This window comes from Marmota monax, unplaced genomic scaffold (assembly GCF_021218885.2).
Source record: "Marmota monax isolate L192 unplaced genomic scaffold, Marmota_monax_Labrador192_F-V1.1 WCK01_AAM20220418_F8-fsc00005, whole genome shotgun sequence".
NCBI lineage: Eukaryota > Metazoa > Chordata > Mammalia > Rodentia > Sciuridae > Marmota > Marmota monax.
In genome coordinates, this window is record NW_026692254.1 from 13,038,345 (window position 1) to 13,057,002 (window position 18,658).

General features: G+C 52.2%; 1 protein-coding gene across 10 annotated transcripts in view; it reads left to right on the plus strand.

The window, feature by feature from the left end:
• Positions 1–17,778, plus strand: part of Apba2 (amyloid beta precursor protein binding family A member 2) — a 273,246-nt gene extending 255,468 nt beyond the window's left edge. For all 10 annotated transcript variants that reach the window (XM_058576702.1, XM_058576698.1, XM_058576713.1 and 7 more), the window contains 6 exons: positions 735–920; positions 4,761–4,940; positions 6,030–6,242; positions 7,763–7,882; positions 13,463–13,603; positions 16,403–17,778. In XM_058576702.1, coding sequence (XP_058432685.1) covers positions 735–920; positions 4,761–4,940; positions 6,030–6,242; positions 7,763–7,882; positions 13,463–13,603; positions 16,403–16,474 — 912 coding nt within the window. In that variant the 3' untranslated portion in view covers positions 16,475–17,778. The remainder of the gene's footprint in view (positions 1–734; positions 921–4,760; positions 4,941–6,029; positions 6,243–7,762; positions 7,883–13,462; positions 13,604–16,402) is intronic.
• Positions 17,779–18,658: the final 880 nt, after the last annotated feature.

Genomic DNA, 18,658 nt, shown 5'->3' on the forward strand with positions numbered 1-18,658 from the left:
CTCCAAGGTACAAGATAGCCCTGTGCAATAAAGAATGGCTCGTCCATCTGTTGAAGGGCACCTAGATTTGCTCCACAGTTTAGCTATTGTGAATTGAGCTTCTATAAACATTGATGTGGCTGTGTCCCTATAGTATGCTGATTTTAAATTCTTTGGATATGTACTGAGGAGTAGGATAACTGGGTCAAATGGTGGATCCATTCCAAGTGTTTGAGGAATCTCCATACTGCTTTCCAGAGTAGCTGCACCATTTGCAGTCCCACTAGCAATGTATGGGTGTGCCTTTTCCCCCACATCCTCACCAACATTTCTTGTTGCTTGTGTTCTTGATAATTGTCTTTCTGACTGGAGTGAGATGAAGTCTCAGTGTGGTTTTAATTTATAATGTTCTAATTGCTAAAGATATTGAACATTTTTTCGTATACTTGACTTTCTTATGTACATATGTGAATATACCACAGTGAATCTCACCATTGTGTACATCCACAAGACTGGGGTCCTAATTAAACTAAGATATATTCCGTGCTTGTATAATTATATCAAAATGGACTCTACTGTCATGTAAAACTAAAAAGAACCTAATTAAAAAAAAAAAAAAAAAAGAATGACCCAGCAGTACCAGCAGTGACATTCACCCAGCAGTGAATATCAATAAGGTCAAGGTTGAGAAACGCCAGATTAAAGTGATTTTCACTGGCTTATCCTCATTGGGGCCTTCCTTCCCCTCCCGACAGGAAACCATGATGGACCATGCCTTGCGTACCATCTCCTACATTGCTGACATTGGGAACATCGTAGTGCTGATGGCCAGACGCCGCATGCCCCGGTCAGCCTCTCAAGATTGCATTGAGACCACACCCGGGGCCCAGGAGGGGAAGAAGCAGTATAAAATGATCTGCCACGTGTTCGAGTCAGAAGACGTAAGTAAACACAAGAGTGGGAAAGGCCTTTCCCCCGACAGCCCTGGGCCTTATGGTGGCCCCATGATCCCAGGCACTTTCGAAACCACCTAGCAAGGGGAAGCCCTGTGTGCCATGTGAACATTTCCAGTGGCATTAGTGGTACATTTTTTCACATTCTTCAAGTTTGTGAAGATAGCGAAGACAGTTTTATTTCACTTCATGAAAGAGGTTCTTCGGGAGCTGTTTATAAATCTAATCTTAGTTAAATGTACAAAGGGAACTATCCATTTGAAGAACTCATTTATAAAACCTCTCCCCTCCTAAAATAAAGTTAATATTTGCCTAAATATTCTATTAATAAAATATCCATTTTTGCCTGCCAGGGTTGTATATCTGCATCTGAAGTTGAGCTCTGCCTTTGTACTTGTCATTTCACTGCATAACAAGTTAAAAAATAATTTTGAAGTTCAAAATACCATAGATCTCGCTAAGAGGCCATAAAGTGGCATGTGCTTATAGCCCCAGCTACTCAGGGAGCTGAAGTGGGAGGATGGCTTGAGCCCAGAAGTTCAGGATTGAATTGTTGCCCAGGCAACAGAGGAAGATGGTCTTGGAAAACAACAACAACAACAAAAGATCTGAGCAGGGTGGTGGACACTTGTAATCCCAGCTACTCAGGAGGCTGAGGCAGGAGGATTCAAGTTCAAGGCCAGCCTGGGCAACTTAACAAGATCCTTTCTCCAAATAGAATTTTAGAAAGGCCAAGGATATGCCTTTGTGGCAGAGTGCGTGCCTAGCTCGAATGCAAAAGGCCCTGGATTCAATTCTGATACCACAGAAAGGTAGGGGTGGGGGGAACTCAGGAGAGAGTGAACCCAATCTCTTGACAGACTCCTCTGCAGATTGATATTCTCAGGGACCACCAAGGAGGCTTTTACTGAGGCATTCCTGTTGGTATTGTCAGAGTGGAATTTTTGAACATGATCTATCCTCCATGGACCCATTCTAACCTGTGAAGACAGGTCATTTCAAGCTTTGTTAGTAGTGACCCCTTTTAGGCTGCAGTAAGTGCCAAAGTGCAAGGCATTCTTGTTCACATGAGGACTTGAAGGAGTTCTGGGATTGACAGCCATAGAAAGGGTCTCAATATTTTCATGATTATGAAACATAGCATAGAAACTGTATTTGAAGAGAGGATGCAAACTTATGGGTAGGGGCAATCATCTTTTTCCCAAGAAGTTATCAATGTAAAACGCTTGAAAGCAACGGCAAATTTATAGGGTGCAGACATTATTTCAGTACAGACCTACTTAAGCACACACACATATATATATATATATACTTTTCACTATTATTTAGAGGTCTGTGGACACCTGGATGAGCATTTTTCAGTGAGTGGGGACTTGGAGATATCTTAGAGACCTGGCAGGGGTGTGGAGCCTCAAATAATGGTGTACACAAGAAGCAGGCCAAATGGCAGAGGGCTAATGGCCAGCTAGTGTGAAAATCAAGGAGCAGGGAGCAGCAAGAGTTTCCATGGCACAACCAGTACGGACGGTTGAGGGTTAAAGTCAGGAGCTGCCCACTGTAGGCACACAACAGGACACAGGGCTGTCACCGTGGGAAGGGTGAATGAATGCGTCCTTGAAAAAATGAGGAAAGGACCTGCCCAGGTAGAGCATGAGGAGTCCTAGAGATGTGGTCCAGATGGCTACTGGGTCTTGATTTCTTCCGAGTAGGAGGGATCCCAGCTGCTCTGGGACTGAGGCAACCGTAGATGAAGCTGCACACATGAAAGTGCTAGGAAAACATGGTGCTGGGCACAGCATCCTCTTCCTCCCTGTCTTCTCCAGTACACGCAACCCACGTGTAGGAGGCCACCTCTGAGCAACAGCCTGCCTGCTGCCCAGGCCCTGGCTGAGAGCCCTTGGCACCTGGCCTCCTGCTGGGTCCAGGGCAGGACTCCTAGCTTCACAGCAGTGAACACTCCTCAGGCCTGGCTGTGAGCTGGGCCAAGCGAGGAGCCGCTTGTCTAAGGGTGCTGGAGTTGGGCCTCAGCCGGCCAGCGAGGGCCCTCTGGGCTGGCCTCTGCCCAGGTAGAAGGGAAGCCAGGACACAGGCTGAAGGAGGAACTGGGAGACAGCAGGCAGCCAGCAGGACTCTGCAGGTTCCTGGATTGTGCCCAGAGGGATACCCATCCTCAAGGTGCCTGGCTGTCTTTTTTCTCCCCCAGAGGGGCCATGGAGTTAGGATGAGGATCAAAATGTTGTCCAAGGAAAAGAGCTTTGGGGGTTAGGAGCATGGTCCCCGGAGATCCCAAGATGGGAATCCGGGGCAGCAGGCAGCCTGAGCCCAGCCTTTGGTCTAGTGGTCAAGAAATCTGATGCTGTCCCACTGCCCTTCCAGCCAGATGACCTCCTTCAGGTGGAGACAGAACCAGGTGCTCAGGGGTGGGACAACCCTGAGATCCCAGTCGGTACAGGACAGACCCACTGTTGCTCCAGGACCCCATGTCCACAGCGCTCAGCTTTTCCACTAGGCCCCTCCCTCCTTGGACTGGTGTCGCCTGCCCTTTCAGGAGCCCAGTCTCTGCTCCGCGCCTGTCCAGTCCGACAGCACCACCTGGTGGTACCCAAGCAACCACATCAGTCCGCCACCAACACGTTGGTCATGAGAACAAGGGAGACTGTTGATGTGTCCTTCCTATAAATGGTTCAGAGCCTAATTGGCGCGGGTAGTTCAACCTAGAATCAGTGCCTATTTAAGGAAAGGCCCAGATGCTCTGCAAATATGATCTGGCCCAGAGCTCCTTCCTATATGCATATTCATTTGCAGCACTTAAATCATGCATTGTGCGGCAAGAAAGGAATTTAGGCCAATTCCTTCCTTTTCACCTTTGAGCCAATTTGCTGGGGGGCGCCTTGATAGCAAATGGGAGGTAGATGGGGAGCATGGGCAGACCTGAGCTGGGCTCATACAGCCCAGGGCTTGGAGCAGGAGAAGGTACTGCTGTGTGCTGAGATGTCACCCAAAGTCCCACTGCTATCCCAGGGCTGCCCTGTAGCCATGAGCTTGCTATGCCTAGTCCAGGAGCTGGGAATCTTTAGCTCTCGCCTCCCATCATCCTGTCTGCACACCAGCAGGGGGCAGAAAAGGCCCCATCCTGAAATGTCAGTGTCCAAGGCCTCTGTATTGTCAGAGTCAGTAACATCCATAGAAATGGTTCAGTTGAAGGAACAAGAAAAGATCTGCTCCATAGGGCCTGATGTGCCAAGGTGTCAGGCCTGTCATGGGCCACAGCCTTGCTTATGAGAGCAACAGAATACTCACAGCTGGCCCCCACCCAGCTGGTACTAGGTTCTGTAGCTCAGGAGAAATAGATGTGGGAGGAACAATTAACCATGTCTGTGATGCTCCCTGGAAAGCATACCTCAAATCTATTTTTTGGAGTAAGATGGGTAAAAAGAAAATACAGTACAGTTACCAATTAATGCAATCAAATATGACATTTAGCAAATACATCACCATTTTCTCTGACTTTATTTGAAATCAAGGCTTGTCCTGGAATGTCTGGGACATAAAGCAGCTCAGGAAGATACAGTCAGGACCAGGCCCTGATGGTACAAGACAAGCAAATTGGTTTACCTGTGGTGGCCCATGGTGGGATATCAGCAGAAGACAGCTGTCACCTGCCAAGGGCCCAGGGTTACTCTCTTGTTCTTTTAAGCCCAAGCAAGGGTCCCTTTGGAGGTTTCAGGACACCCTCTGCACCCACAGCTGCTGTAGCCCCTCCACCAGGGACCCTGTGAAACCTGTATTTTCAAACTTGTGTCTAGTGGGCTTGCTCCCTCCCCACAGGCCCAACTCATAGCCCAGTCCATTGGGCAGGCCTTCAGTGTGGCCTACCAGGAGTTTCTGCGGGCCAATGGCATCAACCCAGAAGACCTCAGCCAGAAGGAGTACAGCGACATCATCAACACCCAGGAGATGTACAACGATGACCTCATCCACTTCTCCAACTCCGAGAACTGCAAGGAGGTAGGCCCTCTGCAGGCCGCCAGAAGCCCATTCCACTGGCTTCTGCTCTCCAAGCCAAGTTCTTGAGGAACTCAGCCAGGCAGCCTTGCAACACCCAATGCTTCTCCACCTCAGCTTGCCAGGCTAGGGCGAGAGTGAGCCTTCATTTGTCTCTCAGATGCACATCACTGCCTCACTGCAGACTCGGGGGCTGCCCAGCATGTACGTCTTGCTCCTGCCTTGAGCTGAGCTGGTGTGTGAAATGAGATGTTTCTAACAAAGAAGCTGATTACAATCAGTGTTAATGACCTTGAAAATGTGCCTTTTAATGCTGCTATTATCATCAACTGGCACTCAGCACCCAGGAGATATTTCTGAAAAGCATGTGGGAGGCATCTTTAAAATAGGGAACTTGGGTGCTCTGGCAGGGCAGTTTTGAAGTTGTCAGCGGAAGAGGCCTCAGCAGGTTCCCCTGGGGGTGGCCCCTACCATGACTGTTTCTAGAATAGATGAATTTATCTGCCTGTGAATGAATGCTCCTGACCTGTTTGTTGAATGAATGAACAAACGATCCTGGCTACTTATTGAATGAGTGAATGAGTAAATAATGACCCTGGATCCTTGTCAAATGAATGAATCTGAGGATATCTTGAATGAATGCTCTTGACTGTTTGTTGAATGAAGTGACAGGTTGTTTTCTGAGAGAGCCACTCTTGAGGCAAAGAAAAATAGAACTTCCTAGATAAGAGGAAAGCCTGGGAGCAGAGGATGGGCTCTCGATGTTGAGAACATGCCTCTGGCCTCTGTGGATTTGGGGGTGGGGAGCAGCAGCCATGGGAGTCCTGCTTGGGGTTGGGGGCTTCCATGCTGGGTATGGGAGGAGATGAACCCTGGGCTCCCAGATTCCCTGAGTTGGTGGGCCCCAGAGGGTCTTGGGAGCCCAAGTTGGGTGAGGCCCGGGGACAAGGCAGACTTCTCTTGGCTGAGAGGAACTGGCCAAGAGGCAAGTCAGGACCCACCGGATCCAGGTCAGGCCAGTCCTTCTGTAGATGCTTGGCCCAGAACCTGGACCCCACTCTGGGCCCTCTCACCCTGTCCATTCCCTTGCAGCTTCAGCTGGAGAAGCACAAGGGTGAGATTCTGGGCGTGGTGGTTGTAGAGTCGGGCTGGGGCTCCATCCTGCCCACGGTGATCCTGGCAAACATGATGAATGGAGGCCCAGCAGCTCGTTCTGGGAAGCTGAGCATCGGGGACCAGATCATGTCCATCAATGGCACCAGCCTGGTGGGGCTGCCTCTCGCCACCTGCCAGGGCATCATCAAGGTGGGTGCATTGGGAACCTCTGCCCTACCTCATTTGACCCATGTCAGGGCACTGAGGCCCAGAGAGAACCACCCGGTGACTGGTCAGTGGCAGAGTAAAAGTTTGAAGCCAAGACTATACCCCATGATTAACATGAGAAGTACTCAGGCAGCCCTGGGAAGGCGCTGGGGGAAGGTTCCTACTCCAGTAGCCCAGGGCTGAATCACGTCGACCTGAGGCAAGGGGCTGAGGACCTGTGGGTGTAGGATGCCAAACTCACTTGGGTTTACCTGGTACTTTCCCAGGTTAGCACTGAAAGTCCCACTTCTGGAAACCCCCTTGGTCCTGGTGGACTGGAAGAGTGGGTCAGCCATGTGGATCGGGTGCTAGAAAGGCCATTCTGACCATCTGACCCATGGGCTTGTAGTTTTGGGAGACATGAGTTGCCTGTCCCCAAGAGGATCAGGCAGAGGGGACACAAGCAAATGGATGGGGGGGACCTTTACACTTGGCTGCCTCAGGAGGGGCAGACTCCATACAGCAGCCTGTTGGTGACAGCTCCTGTGACCCACAAGTGGCCTCACCCCTATCCCTCTGTGGTCCTGGTGCTGGAAGAAGCCCCTTTTATCCTGAGAGATGAAGGGCACCCCAAGACCAGAGTATTCTGCAAATGGGCTTTTGGAGCTGACCCAGTGGAGCTTCTGCCTAGTGGGAAATGAATATGGAGAGACCCTGCAGCTCCGGGGGGCTGTGTGTGCACGAGGGTTGTCCCTACTTCCAGGCAGGCTAAAACTAGAGCCATATTAAGGGCTGGGGCCCTCCCCTGCCTCTGGACTTCTGCCCGACCCCAGGACTGCAGTCTGGGGGGACTCACTGATAATCATGTCCTCCCTGGGGCCTGACGTGACTCTAGCCCACCTCGATGCAGCACCCAAAGCCTCCGGTATTCTGAGTGCTGAGTCTCATTGAGCTATCCCTCTTGGCACTGTGCATTATTGGAGGATGTTTGGTTTGAAGAAGTATCCCCCACAGCCTTCCAAAGAGGAAGTTCTCCTTCTGCCTTCAGCATGTTGGCAGCCCCTCCCGTGAGCACCCTGAGGGTGACCCTGATGCTCAACCCATTGGTTCTCAGTGGCTCTCAGAGCCTGGCTCCTGACTCCTGAAATGGCTAGTTTATGCACAGGTCAGAGACAGCACCAGCCTATGGTGGGCCACCGTATACACTGCCACCCGGGATACCCAGCTACTGTCCTGGGAATCAGGATAATGTTCATTCCCTGCAGAGAGGAGAACTGAGGTTGAAAAGTGACTTTCTGAGGAAATGAGTGAATGACTGAGTGACCCGTGTTTATTGAGCACAATGAGGCTGTTAGCTCACCGAGGCTGAGAAGTGTATTCTCATGAGCACACCCTCCCTGGCCTGGGGCACGTTCCCACCTTCCCGCCCTGCCGGCCTGACTCATCCTTGGCCTGGCCTGGGAGGTTGTGCTCCCAGGTGATATCTAAGACCCTCCTGTGACTCTTGTGCTCATGCTCTGCAGGGCCTGAAGAACCAGACCCAGGTGAAGCTCAACATCGTCAGCTGCCCCCCAGTCACCACGGTCCTCATCAAGCGGCCAGACCTCAAGTACCAGCTGGGCTTCAGTGTGCAGAATGGAATCGTGAGTCGACTTCCCCACCCTGGGCTGCCTTCGCCACATGTGGGGACGGGGCCTCAGGAGCTGGGTGATGGAGCTCTTGTCTGGTTGGAAGGCCACTGGGCACAGCTGACATTAGCCAAGCCACATGGGGAAGGGATTTTCAGTGGATCCCTGGGTGCTGGCCCAGCTAGAAAAGGAGGCCAGGAAAGTAGTGGTCCCTACCCTGCTTCCGCACCCATGTCCCAGTGATGGGTAAACTTAGCAAATGTCTGCTTAGGAGGGGAGGGCAGCAGACTTTGCTAGCAACCGTAGCTTGAATACATACCATTAATAGTGACATCAGACTCACCATGCTCCACAAATGCATGATCACTCATTGGTTCACCCCTTTCTTCATTGTTCATTTACTCATTCAGCGATTCAGGAGACATTTGTGAATTATCTTCCCTGAATCAGGCTCCATGTCAGACACTAAGGAGGCAGGAGGTCTGTCTGGAGGAGGTGTTCCTGGGCTTGAGTGAATACTGGGCTGTCCAAAAATCTGAGCCTGCTCCTCAAGCCAAAGTTCTTCAGTTAAAAGTTTCCCACCTTCTCTTTGACCTAAGTGTCCTTGGCATGAGTTTTTTTTCCTTGGTGTTTTTCTTCTGCAAAGGTCCCAGAGGACAGTGATGTGGCCACTAAATGAGTATAGAAGAAGGGTGGGGGACCAGTAATACCAAATCATTTAAAACAGCCCTGAGTGTTAAAGAGCTGAGGAGAGATTGTAAGGAGGAAGTGGTGTCAGGGTGAGTGGGGAGGATGTGTGTGCTCACCAACAGCACAGAGGAAAGACAAGGAGAACATTCTAGAAAGAAAATTTTTCTTACTCGAAGTAGGAAGGCCCCAGCCTCCACATCTGTAAGCTGTGTGGAGGCTACGCAGAATGGGTATTGTCCCAGGACTTCAGGTCAAGGTCCACTACTGTTGAGGTCACACAGCCAGTAAGGACGTGCAGAACAGAGGTCCGGAAGTGGGAGCCGAGAGACGAGGAGGGTTGGGGCCCTGGTTTGTGCCTTGTGAGGCTAAGTTAAGGCAAGAGGAAAAGAAAGGTCGTGCTGTGGCCAGCCTAAGGACAGAGCCGTGAGCCTCAGTCAGGGACAGCCAGGTAGGGCCAGGTGACCATGACAGGCTACAGGCTCTCTCCCACCCACCTTCCGGGGGAAGTGCTGGAGGTCCCACAGCAGCTTCCCCACTGGGAGGAAGGGTGAGTGTGAGGAGGCATTCGGGAGACCTGATGGCACTGGCTTCTTTGGTTCAAATCCATCCCTTGCCCCAGGGTCAGGATGCAACCAATGGCTCGGAGACTGTGACCTCCGCTTCCTGCCCACCAGTCAGTGCCTGGCCTGGCACCTGGGGCTCCTGCTGCCCGCCTCTTCTGACCCTGCAGCAACGATTCTCTTCCCTGGGCCTCCCTGCTCCCAGGTCTCCCTGGCCCCAGTGCCTGAAAAAGCTCCCTTGAACCCCCTTCAACCTTTCCCAGGCCCCCAGCCCCAAGTGCTCACTCTGCCTGGCCAGGGATGGCCAGGGGCCATTTGGATAGTGGGAGATGGCTGGGCAGTGAGTAGGGAGTCCCCAGCCTCCACGGTGCCTGGCGAGGCAGTGACTGGGCAGGGTGGTAGAGGGCACCTAGCTAGCTAATGGCATTTGTCGGCTCTGCCACAGACTGACTGTGGTTTCTGCCTGCTTACTGCAGAAACACTACCTGGGGCAGGTGGCGGGGCTTCATATGGTGGTGAGCAGAGACGAACTATGTCCCAGCTCTAGGGCAGCTAAGTAGGTCTGGGTATGGCAGGGGAGGAGAGAGAGAGAGGCCCCTGGACACCCGTCCCCCACTCTACCTCCCTTTTCTTTAAATCCCAGCTCTTCTAGGACATCTATTTTTCTTTCTCTTTTTCTTTTTTAAATAATTATGGTAAAATAAAAGCAACAAAAAACTTACCATCTTAGCCATTTTTAAGTGTACGGCTTAGAAGTGTTACGTACATTCACTCGGCTGTACAACCAGTCTCCAGGACTTGTTTCATCTTGCACAACTGACACTCTGTCCCCATTAAACAATGGGACCTCCCCATTCCCCCCCCACAGCCTCCATGATATTTTCTGTCTACAAACTGGAGTACTCTAGGTACCTCATTATAAGTGGAATCGTGACATATTTGTCCTCCTGTGACTGCCTTGTTTTACTTAGCATAATGTCCTTGAGGTTTATCCCATAAACAAGTATCAGAATTTCCTTCCTTTTATGGCTGAATAATATTCCACTGTACGGATGTGCTACATTTTATTTATCCATCCATCCCTCCATGGACACTTGGGTCGCTCCCACCTCTTGGTGCCTGTGAACCGTGCTGTGGGCACATGGGTGTGCAGCTCATCTTTTCTCCAATCCATCTAGTCTCAGCATCTCAGTCTCTCCAGTCCACCTGTCTGGGGTCAGTTCCAGGAACCAGGAAATGGAATCCCCCACCATGGACAAGCATATTGAGGGCATCCTTGGGGCAAACCGGTGTTTGGGAGGGTCCAGTTAAAGAATGGCATCATCTGTCACCATTTCACAGAAGAGGACCTAGGAACGGGGAGGTGAAGTAACTTGCCCCAGGCCTCTCAGCTGGGAAGTGGCAGAGCAGGGACAAAGGGAACACGCCCGTTGCCTCTTTGCATGGTGTCAGGGTGTCAGTGGAGTGTGCATGTGTGGATTGGGAGCACCATGACCAGTGCAGGACTCCTATGCTTACATCTAGGGCCCAAGGTTTTAATAAGCAGGCATCAGAGATGCCCACGAGGCCCATGATCACGGCTTCAGTTCAGGTTCTTGAGCTAGTCCACTCTCCTGCTGGGCCCACAGGGAGCATAGGGCCCACTGGCTGCTGCGCTCCATGGAGTCAGGGGTCCCCTGTGTCTCCTAGAAAAGTTTGCCCACATCCGAGCTGGTTTTGCATAAGCACCTTTTCCATTTGCAGCCTCATTACTCCTGAAGTAACAAAGCATTAGCAGACAAACCCCTGATGATCCAATTAATGCTCTTTCCAAATGGATCCGCCTCTCTCTTCCCAAAATATCTTCCAAGAAATCAAGAAGCCTCCAGCTTGGAGACCGACTTCTTCCCCCAAAGTGCACAACATGAAGTTAGAATATGTCACAGTCTCAGTCTCTGCAGGGCGAGCCTTGGTTGGCAAGACCTCTGCCTCATGCATGTTCCCCCACCCCGCACCTCCTGCTCCCCTTCCTCACCCCCAGATTCTGTCAGCTTGTGTGTCAGGGTCAGAGTATGTTCTGCCAGCAGCATCCCTCCTAAGGCACAAACCCATTTTCACCCTCTTTGTCTTCTTTTCCCCTTTGGTCCTCTTTTCTCGAGTCTCCATGAATAGACAGCCACCACCAGGGACTTAGTCAAAATAGCCCTTTCTAAGGAAGGCCCTCTTCTGGCCAGGTCAGAGGAGTGACACGGGTGATCCTGAATCACCTTCTTCTGGATCGTCAAAGAACTAGTTAGTTTTGACACAAAATACACTAAGTCATTTGGGGGAAAAAAGAATAAAATCATTCCTTGATGCTTGTGTAGGGTCTGTGGGCCATCAGGTAAGCAAAATTCCATCGGACACAACAGTTCTCCACTTTTCTAGACAACCATAGCCACAGACACAGTCCCCCCGCATTCCACCCACACTCCTATTCCCTGGAGGATCCCACATCTGGCCCAAGAGCCTGGTTTCCCCAGGTAGTAATCAGACTCTGCCACAGGAGTCCAGGTGGCTAGGTGGCAGCAGCCTTGGGCTGCAGTATCCGTCTGCACCTATGTCTCCAGCCAGCACAGAATGTCTTCTTCCAGAAATGGAGGAGTCCTGAGTTCGGGGAGGGACAGGCTGCAGGAACCCTATAGGATCCTCACACAAGTGCTCGCTTTGGAAAGACCAGTGACCAGGCAGAACTCACAAAATAAATGGCAGACAGGAGGCATATGGGGGCCACGAGGGCCAGCCTGTGGGCAGTGGACGTTTAAGCCTACATCATTCTTAAAGAGATGCACTTCCAGGTGCTGAGGGAGAGGGGCAAGGGTAGGCTGGTGGAGGTGCTCAGACCAAGAATTAGATGAGGGAGGCCACACCAGCCAGCGCTCTGACACAGATGGGGCTTTCCCCAAACTCCCAAGTCTCTGGGGCAAGCAGGGAGTGATTCACTTCCGGGCACTAAGAGCCATAAGGTAAAAGCTTTCCATGGGTTAGAAAGGGCCTCGCTTTCCTGCCTGAGATCTCCCAGCATCCACGCCAGCATCTCCTGTGGACAGCTGACCCTTGACCTTTAAGGCTGTTCTCCCTCTGGTGTTCCAGAAGCACCTTGCTTGGCCTGGGTCATGGTTTCCTGCCTTTTAAATATGAGGACCTGTCAAAAGTCATAAAAACACCAATGAGATGGTAGCTGGGCTGTAGGGTTTCCAGATAGAGGAAATTGAAGGACAGAAAGCCATGATGAATTCATCCAGGCTCTCAGATTATGTCATGTGGGTCCCTAGGCAAGGGAGGACAAGTCACAGCTGCCTGGATCTAGCACTTGCCTCTGGGCCCGACCTTCCTCATCTGCAAACACAGAGTTCCGTGCAGTGATGCCCAACACAGTGCTGGGCTCCGGGCTGGGCACTGTCCCTGTGTGGCCCATGCTGAGGTGTCTGGGGTTGGGGCACGGGCAGGGGGTGGACAAGAGAGACCACCAAGTGTGCTGTGGCTGCTCTCGGGACGCCTCTGCTCCAGTGAGGCTGCTGCCTACCTGTCACTCTGCCTGGCTATCAGCGGATTAAGATCCCTGGCCCTTGGAAGCAGCTGGCAGTGGAGGGAGGCTGGGCCACTTTCTGCTCCCTGCCCAACCTCACTGCATCTCAAGCTGGGTCTGAACAGGCCACTAGTCCCAGGACTTCAACCTCTCCTCCTGCTGCGGCACCTTCATCTCCATGCCTTTCATGGGTTCCTCAGGGAACCCATGCTCTGGGGTGTGGCCCCCTCGTCCTTCCCATCCTCCCTTCTCCAGTGAGCCTACAGGCCCCACCCTCCAGGGGCTGTTCTCCCTCTGTGTTCCACAAATGCTCATCTTCTGATGCCTGGATTTTTAATGAAGACAAACTTCCAGCCTTCACTGTCAGTTTCCTAAACTCCAATTGTCAACTTTCGAGTTTATCTCCTCTGTCCTCAGGAGGTGGGGATGGGATTGCCTTCCCCTGAAAGATGGCTAGGGTGCAGCTATAGAGAATCATCCAGAACCTGTACCGACTGTGCACATCACTGGCCCTCCACCCTCTGCCAACACCAGGAGCAAAGGTCACAGATTCCACCGTGGGAGGATTGAAGACCTGGATGGTCCCCCACTCACACCACAGCTTTGACTCTCTCTTTCTTTTAACGTATTCCAAATCATAAATATCCCTTCGTGAGTCAGGGAATTACATGTAGAAGTATCTGTCAAGTAAGGCTGTTTTCTCTGCATGAGTAATTTCTGTTTTCGATCTTTGGGGACATGGTGGAGCCCCTGAGGATGTAATGGGATGTGCATGCTGACCCAACCATGTCTACTCAGATCTGCAGCCTCATGAGAGGGGGCATCGCCGAACGAGGTGGCGTCCGTGTTGGCCACCGCATCATCGAGATCAATGGGCAGAGTGTGGTGGCCACAGCCCATGAGAAGATAGTCCAGGCTCTGTCCAACTCTGTTGGGGAGGTAAGACTATGCCCATCTCCCCTCCATCCCTTGTCATTTTCTTGTGGCCAGAATCTAGGGGTATCTTGGCCTATACTTCTTCCATGACCAACATCTAACCCCATGGGCTACACTAGGGGATACCTGATGTGCTTGGGAAAGCCTCTGGTCCCCACCCAGGGAAGTCTACCCTTCTTGGGGCAAGGAGACCCTACTGGGTCCTTGGACATACCTCTGTGTGCTGGCTCATGTGTGCTGCCCACCTTGACCTCTGAGAGACACCACTTCTCCAGGGGCCACCGGGCATCTGTTGGGCAGGCCAGACTGGCTTCTACCCTACCAGTGCCTGTCACAAGGATGAGCAGAATGGCAGGCAGTGCCTGGCCCTCCCTCCTGGCTCAGTTGAACAAAGCAGCTGAATGTCTCTCAACAGACAGGAGGGCAAAGGCTGGGGATGGAGCTCCTTTGCACAGTTTCTGGAACTGAATCCTTCACATGTCGTTTGGAACCCCTCTCCTCTGCTGGGCCAGCCCTCCAGGGCCTGGGGCTCGGATCACTGTGGCATTGGGTTTGCCTCCTGCCTGCTGCCTGCCCTTTCAGTGTAAGACTGCTCAGCCCTTTCCTTCCTGTCGATTTGGAACCTATTCCTAGTTTAGTTCTTTCTGGTGTCATTTCCATGGCATCAGGAGGATGGTTCAGGGTACCAGGAGAAGGGCACAGCTGTCCTCAAGAGGCTCACAAGTGGGCAGCATATCTCAGTGTGATGAGCAGGAGGCCAGCATGGGAGATGCGGCAGCACATGGGGAGCAGGCCTTCCCGTTGTGGTGTGGTACAGGGGTGTGCATGAATGTGGGCACGTGTGTATGTGTGAGGTGTGTGAAGGTGCACGTGACAGTGTGCGTGTGAATGTAGATGAGTGGGTGTGTATGAACGAGTGTATATGAGAGTGTGGGTGTGTGGGTATGGGTTTTAGTGTACCTGGGAGTGAGTGTGGGTGTGTTTTTGTGAGGGCCTCTGTGAGTTTGGGTGTTCACATGTGTGAGTATAGGAGTGTGAGTGGGCCTGTGAAGGCAGTCATTGAAGAGGGGTGACAGTCTCTTTGGGAAAGGCGTGAGTGACAGCCCAAAGAGTAAGGCCGAGGAGAGCTGGAGAGATAAGTGGGGAGAGGGCCCAGGCAGAGTTTGGGTTGCACACTGAGGGTCCAGCCAGGCTCTGGGTGGTGTGTGGTGCTCCCCGGGTGGCCATGTGAGGCAGAGGGCCTGGACTCCATTTTAGAGTGTGGGTGGGGAGGTGAGCTGTCTCCAGGTCACCCCTCAGATCCCATCTCCTGGGCCACATCAGGACACTCAGTATTTTGTGAAACTGCTGAGGCCGAGGGAGGAGGCACATTCCCCCCGCCCCGAATGGTGGTGGCGATGGCTGACTCTACGAAGAAAGAGAGGGGCTGGGGAGCTGCCATTAACTTCCCTTTACAAATGGCTTCCAAGAAAGGAAAATCCAATTTTCCTAAGTAGGCACTCGGAAATGGCTGCCCACACGGGAGCAATCTGCCTCACACCCACAGAGAAATCAATCCAGAGGAGAAGCCAGGCTGGGAGCGGTGAGAAATGATTCCCACTCCTCAGACCCCAGATGGATTGATTTCAAAGAGGCAAGAGAACGGGCTGTGAGGTGCTGGAGTCCCGTCAGCCCCCGCCGGCCGCAGCCCTGCTGGCTGAGCTGGGAGATGAAAGTGCTTGCCTGCGTTTTCCATCATGCCTGAGCACGTTTGGAAAATTAGTCACTGATAAACAAGACTTGAAGTTTGGATGAGCCTTTGGGGTGGGTTTCAGACTGAAGAATGGCCCAGAATGAAACTTCTGATGGAAAAAGCCTTCCTAGGGTGATGGAAGAGACAACATCTGAACAGATCAAACAAATGTTGAAGGGGCAAAGGTGGGAAAATCTTATCTTGCCTATTTGCATTGGTCAGACCAGGACCCGAGCCTGTTTGCCTGAGGAAGGCCAGACCTGGGTGGGATCAGCGGCTAACTCCTGGTAGCCTCTCCCTGGGCCCTGGGCATGGGCAGAGGCCAGCAGCACCCATGCCAGCTAGATATTTCAGAAACAACACCCACCCATAGAGGCAGTGGGCAAGGCAGACCCTCTGGCCGGAGCACAGCACTCTGCTGGGCTGGGCAGGGCTGGAGCTCACCTTCTCTTTGCTTCCAGTGGCTTGGTGTTTGCCCCCAGGACATACCTTCCTCCCAGTGTCCTCAAGGATGTTGGGGTTGGTGTCCCTGGGGAGCAGCCTCATGCCTTCCTTGTTTTATGCCCATCCTGTTTGGAGCCAGGTAGGGGGGGGAGGCCAGGCACTGAGGGTTATTCCCTAAGGGATTCTGAAAGGATGATGGTCTGAGGGCAGCCCGCTCCTCCTCAGTGAGCCCGTCCCCAGCCCTCCAGAACACCGGCCTAGAGGGCAGGGCTCTCTTGGTCTCCTCCTCACTGAAGCACAGTGCACGCCCCATGGTTCCTGGGGATGCTCCAGCCTTCCCTCACCCGAGTAGGCGAATTGCAGATACCCTTAAAAGTCCAGTTTTCCACCCTCCTGATGTCAGCTTTTGCTGAAAGGGAAACTAGCACTTGACTGTGGAAGACAGGGAGGGGAACCCAGGTCTGTCTGCACAGCACATTCTTCTTCCTTCACTCTGAGGCACTGGCATTCTCAACAGAAGGCTCTTGGGAGATGTTCACCTCTACTGTTGGTTCTCACTTGACTGCACTGAGGGGAGCACCTGTGGGGAGTGGGTGAGCAGCTCATTCTCCTGTCTCTGTTGACAGATTCACATGAAGACCATGCCTGCTGCCATGTTCAGGCTCCTCACGGGCCAGGAGACCCCGCTGTACATCTAGGCCCACCCAGCCTTTGCCACGGAGCCGGGGTCGCCAGGCAGGCCCACCTGGACCCAGAAAAGCAGGAAGCCAGGACAAAGCCCTGCCCCTTGACCCCACAGCCCAGCCAAGAACACTGGCCCCTGAAGGGTGTGCCCTTACCTCCCGGTTGTTTTTACTTGATTTTTGTTTTGTTTTTGTTTTTGTTTTTTGTTTTCTGCCAAAAGGGGTACATTTTTTTTTATCAAAGGAGAGTCGCAGGAACAAACCTTTGTAAAACATTCAAGTATTTTGCCACATTCTGAACTGTTTTTCTCATTGTGACTGGCAGGGGTGTTCATGGGTACCTCTGTGTGGCATAGAGCGTGTGTCTTTCTTCCCTGAAGTTGTAGAACACAAACATGGGGACCCACTCATGCCACCATGAAGGGAGGCCTCTGAGGGACACAGCGCCTGCAAGGGGGCAAGCAGCCCTCTCCCGCCCCCTGGGTTGATGGGGGTGCCACTGGAGCCCCGAAGAGCCCTCAAGCTGACTCTGCTGCTGCTTCCACAGGAACGTGGGCAGCCTGGCTCCCAGGATGTGACTTGCACTGAAAGTGTGGGAACATGTGATCGATTGTAAGTATTTACCAGGAAAGGAGATATTCCTGAGTTCAATAAAGGATGATGGTCACAACATCAAAACTCCATATTTATTTAGAAAATGTTACCATTTTGGACTTTTATTTGGGCAAGCTGTTCTTCAGAAGTTTAGGTGACCACACCTGCTTCTCCTGTCCCCCTCTCCCATTCTGAGTCATTGAGTCTCTGTGAACTTACCTGGGCACCCACCCTCCTGAATGCTTCTCCGCGGCAGGGCCCCCTGCCAGGTGGGAACACGCTCACCATCCTGCCAGGGACAAGGACAGCAGCACAGGCATCTTCCCCCTGTTTAAAACCTATCTACACAAACACATCCACACACGCTCCTCTCCAACAATCCAAACCCACCAGAAAACTCCACCTCTGCCCTTCCTGAGGCAACCAGCCATGAGCGCTAATTACGTGGCAAGCAAGACGCCCCCGCCATGAGCAGTATTAGAGCGTGTGCAGATGAAGGAACACATCGTCCGGTTCGGTTCATTAGAGATCAATGTTAACTGACATCATTTTGTCTGGAAGTCTCTTTTTTTGGCCCAGGCCTTGAAGAATACACTGTGACTTAAGAAGCCTTACCACGCAGTAACTAAAGCTTTAGGATTACTGTATTTGAGGAGTAACCTGTGTGTTGCATGCAGCTGACCTTAGGAAGACTTCGCGCATCTCACTAATAAACCTGAAGTCATGATGGAAGCTCTTTGTGTGGCTGGTGTGTTCACTGAGCATCATATGTCCAACTGGCCTCTGGTTCTTACTCTCTGGTGAGTGGCTCTGCAAGTCTTCCATATGGTGACAGCATCCCTCCCCAGTCTAGGGCCTTGGGAGCTCTTGGCCATGAGATCAGAGGATGGATGCTAAGGTCATCAGCTCTCGTGTGGGCCAAGTCCTGCAGCACCTGGAAGTGTCAGCTGTCGTCACAGGTCACCAGGCTGCTCTGGGTTCTCTACCCACCTGCCCCAGGTGAGAGACATGGCCACAAACTACTAACTGAATAAGAGAGAGATGGAGACTTGGGCTTCTTCAGATTTAAATATCAGTTGCCTCCAGGAGAGGTATACACACATGGTCACGCACACGCGTGTGTGTGGGTATGATACAGAGTCGAAGCGCCACTCCCAGCCCCCTCTTTATACTTGTGAGGTCCTTTGCAGTCGTCGAGAGCACTAACAGGACTCAGGCAGTTCTGCTGTCACATTCTTTTCTCTGTGGTATGGCCCTGGTGTCACTTGGCATGGGGAGGCCACTGAGTGAACTTGGGCTTTAGTCAGAAAGCCCAGGGAGGGGACTCCAGCTCTACTAGCCCGGGGACCTTGGCACACAGGACCCCTTCTCTCTGGCCTGCTCACGCAGTGCATGCTCTGCTGGTCGGAGCTACTCACCAAGGACCTTTGTGGCCTGGGGTTCTGGGGAGGAACAAGCGGTTTTTCTTACGAGGCCCCCTGAGGGATGCTAGCTAAGCACTCCGTTAAGCTCTCCCTTGGCCATCAGGGCATGTAAGAACAGTCTGATTTCAAAGCGTACTCTAGCTCCAGGCCTTCTTTCAGAAAGGTTGCATGGTAGAGTCAA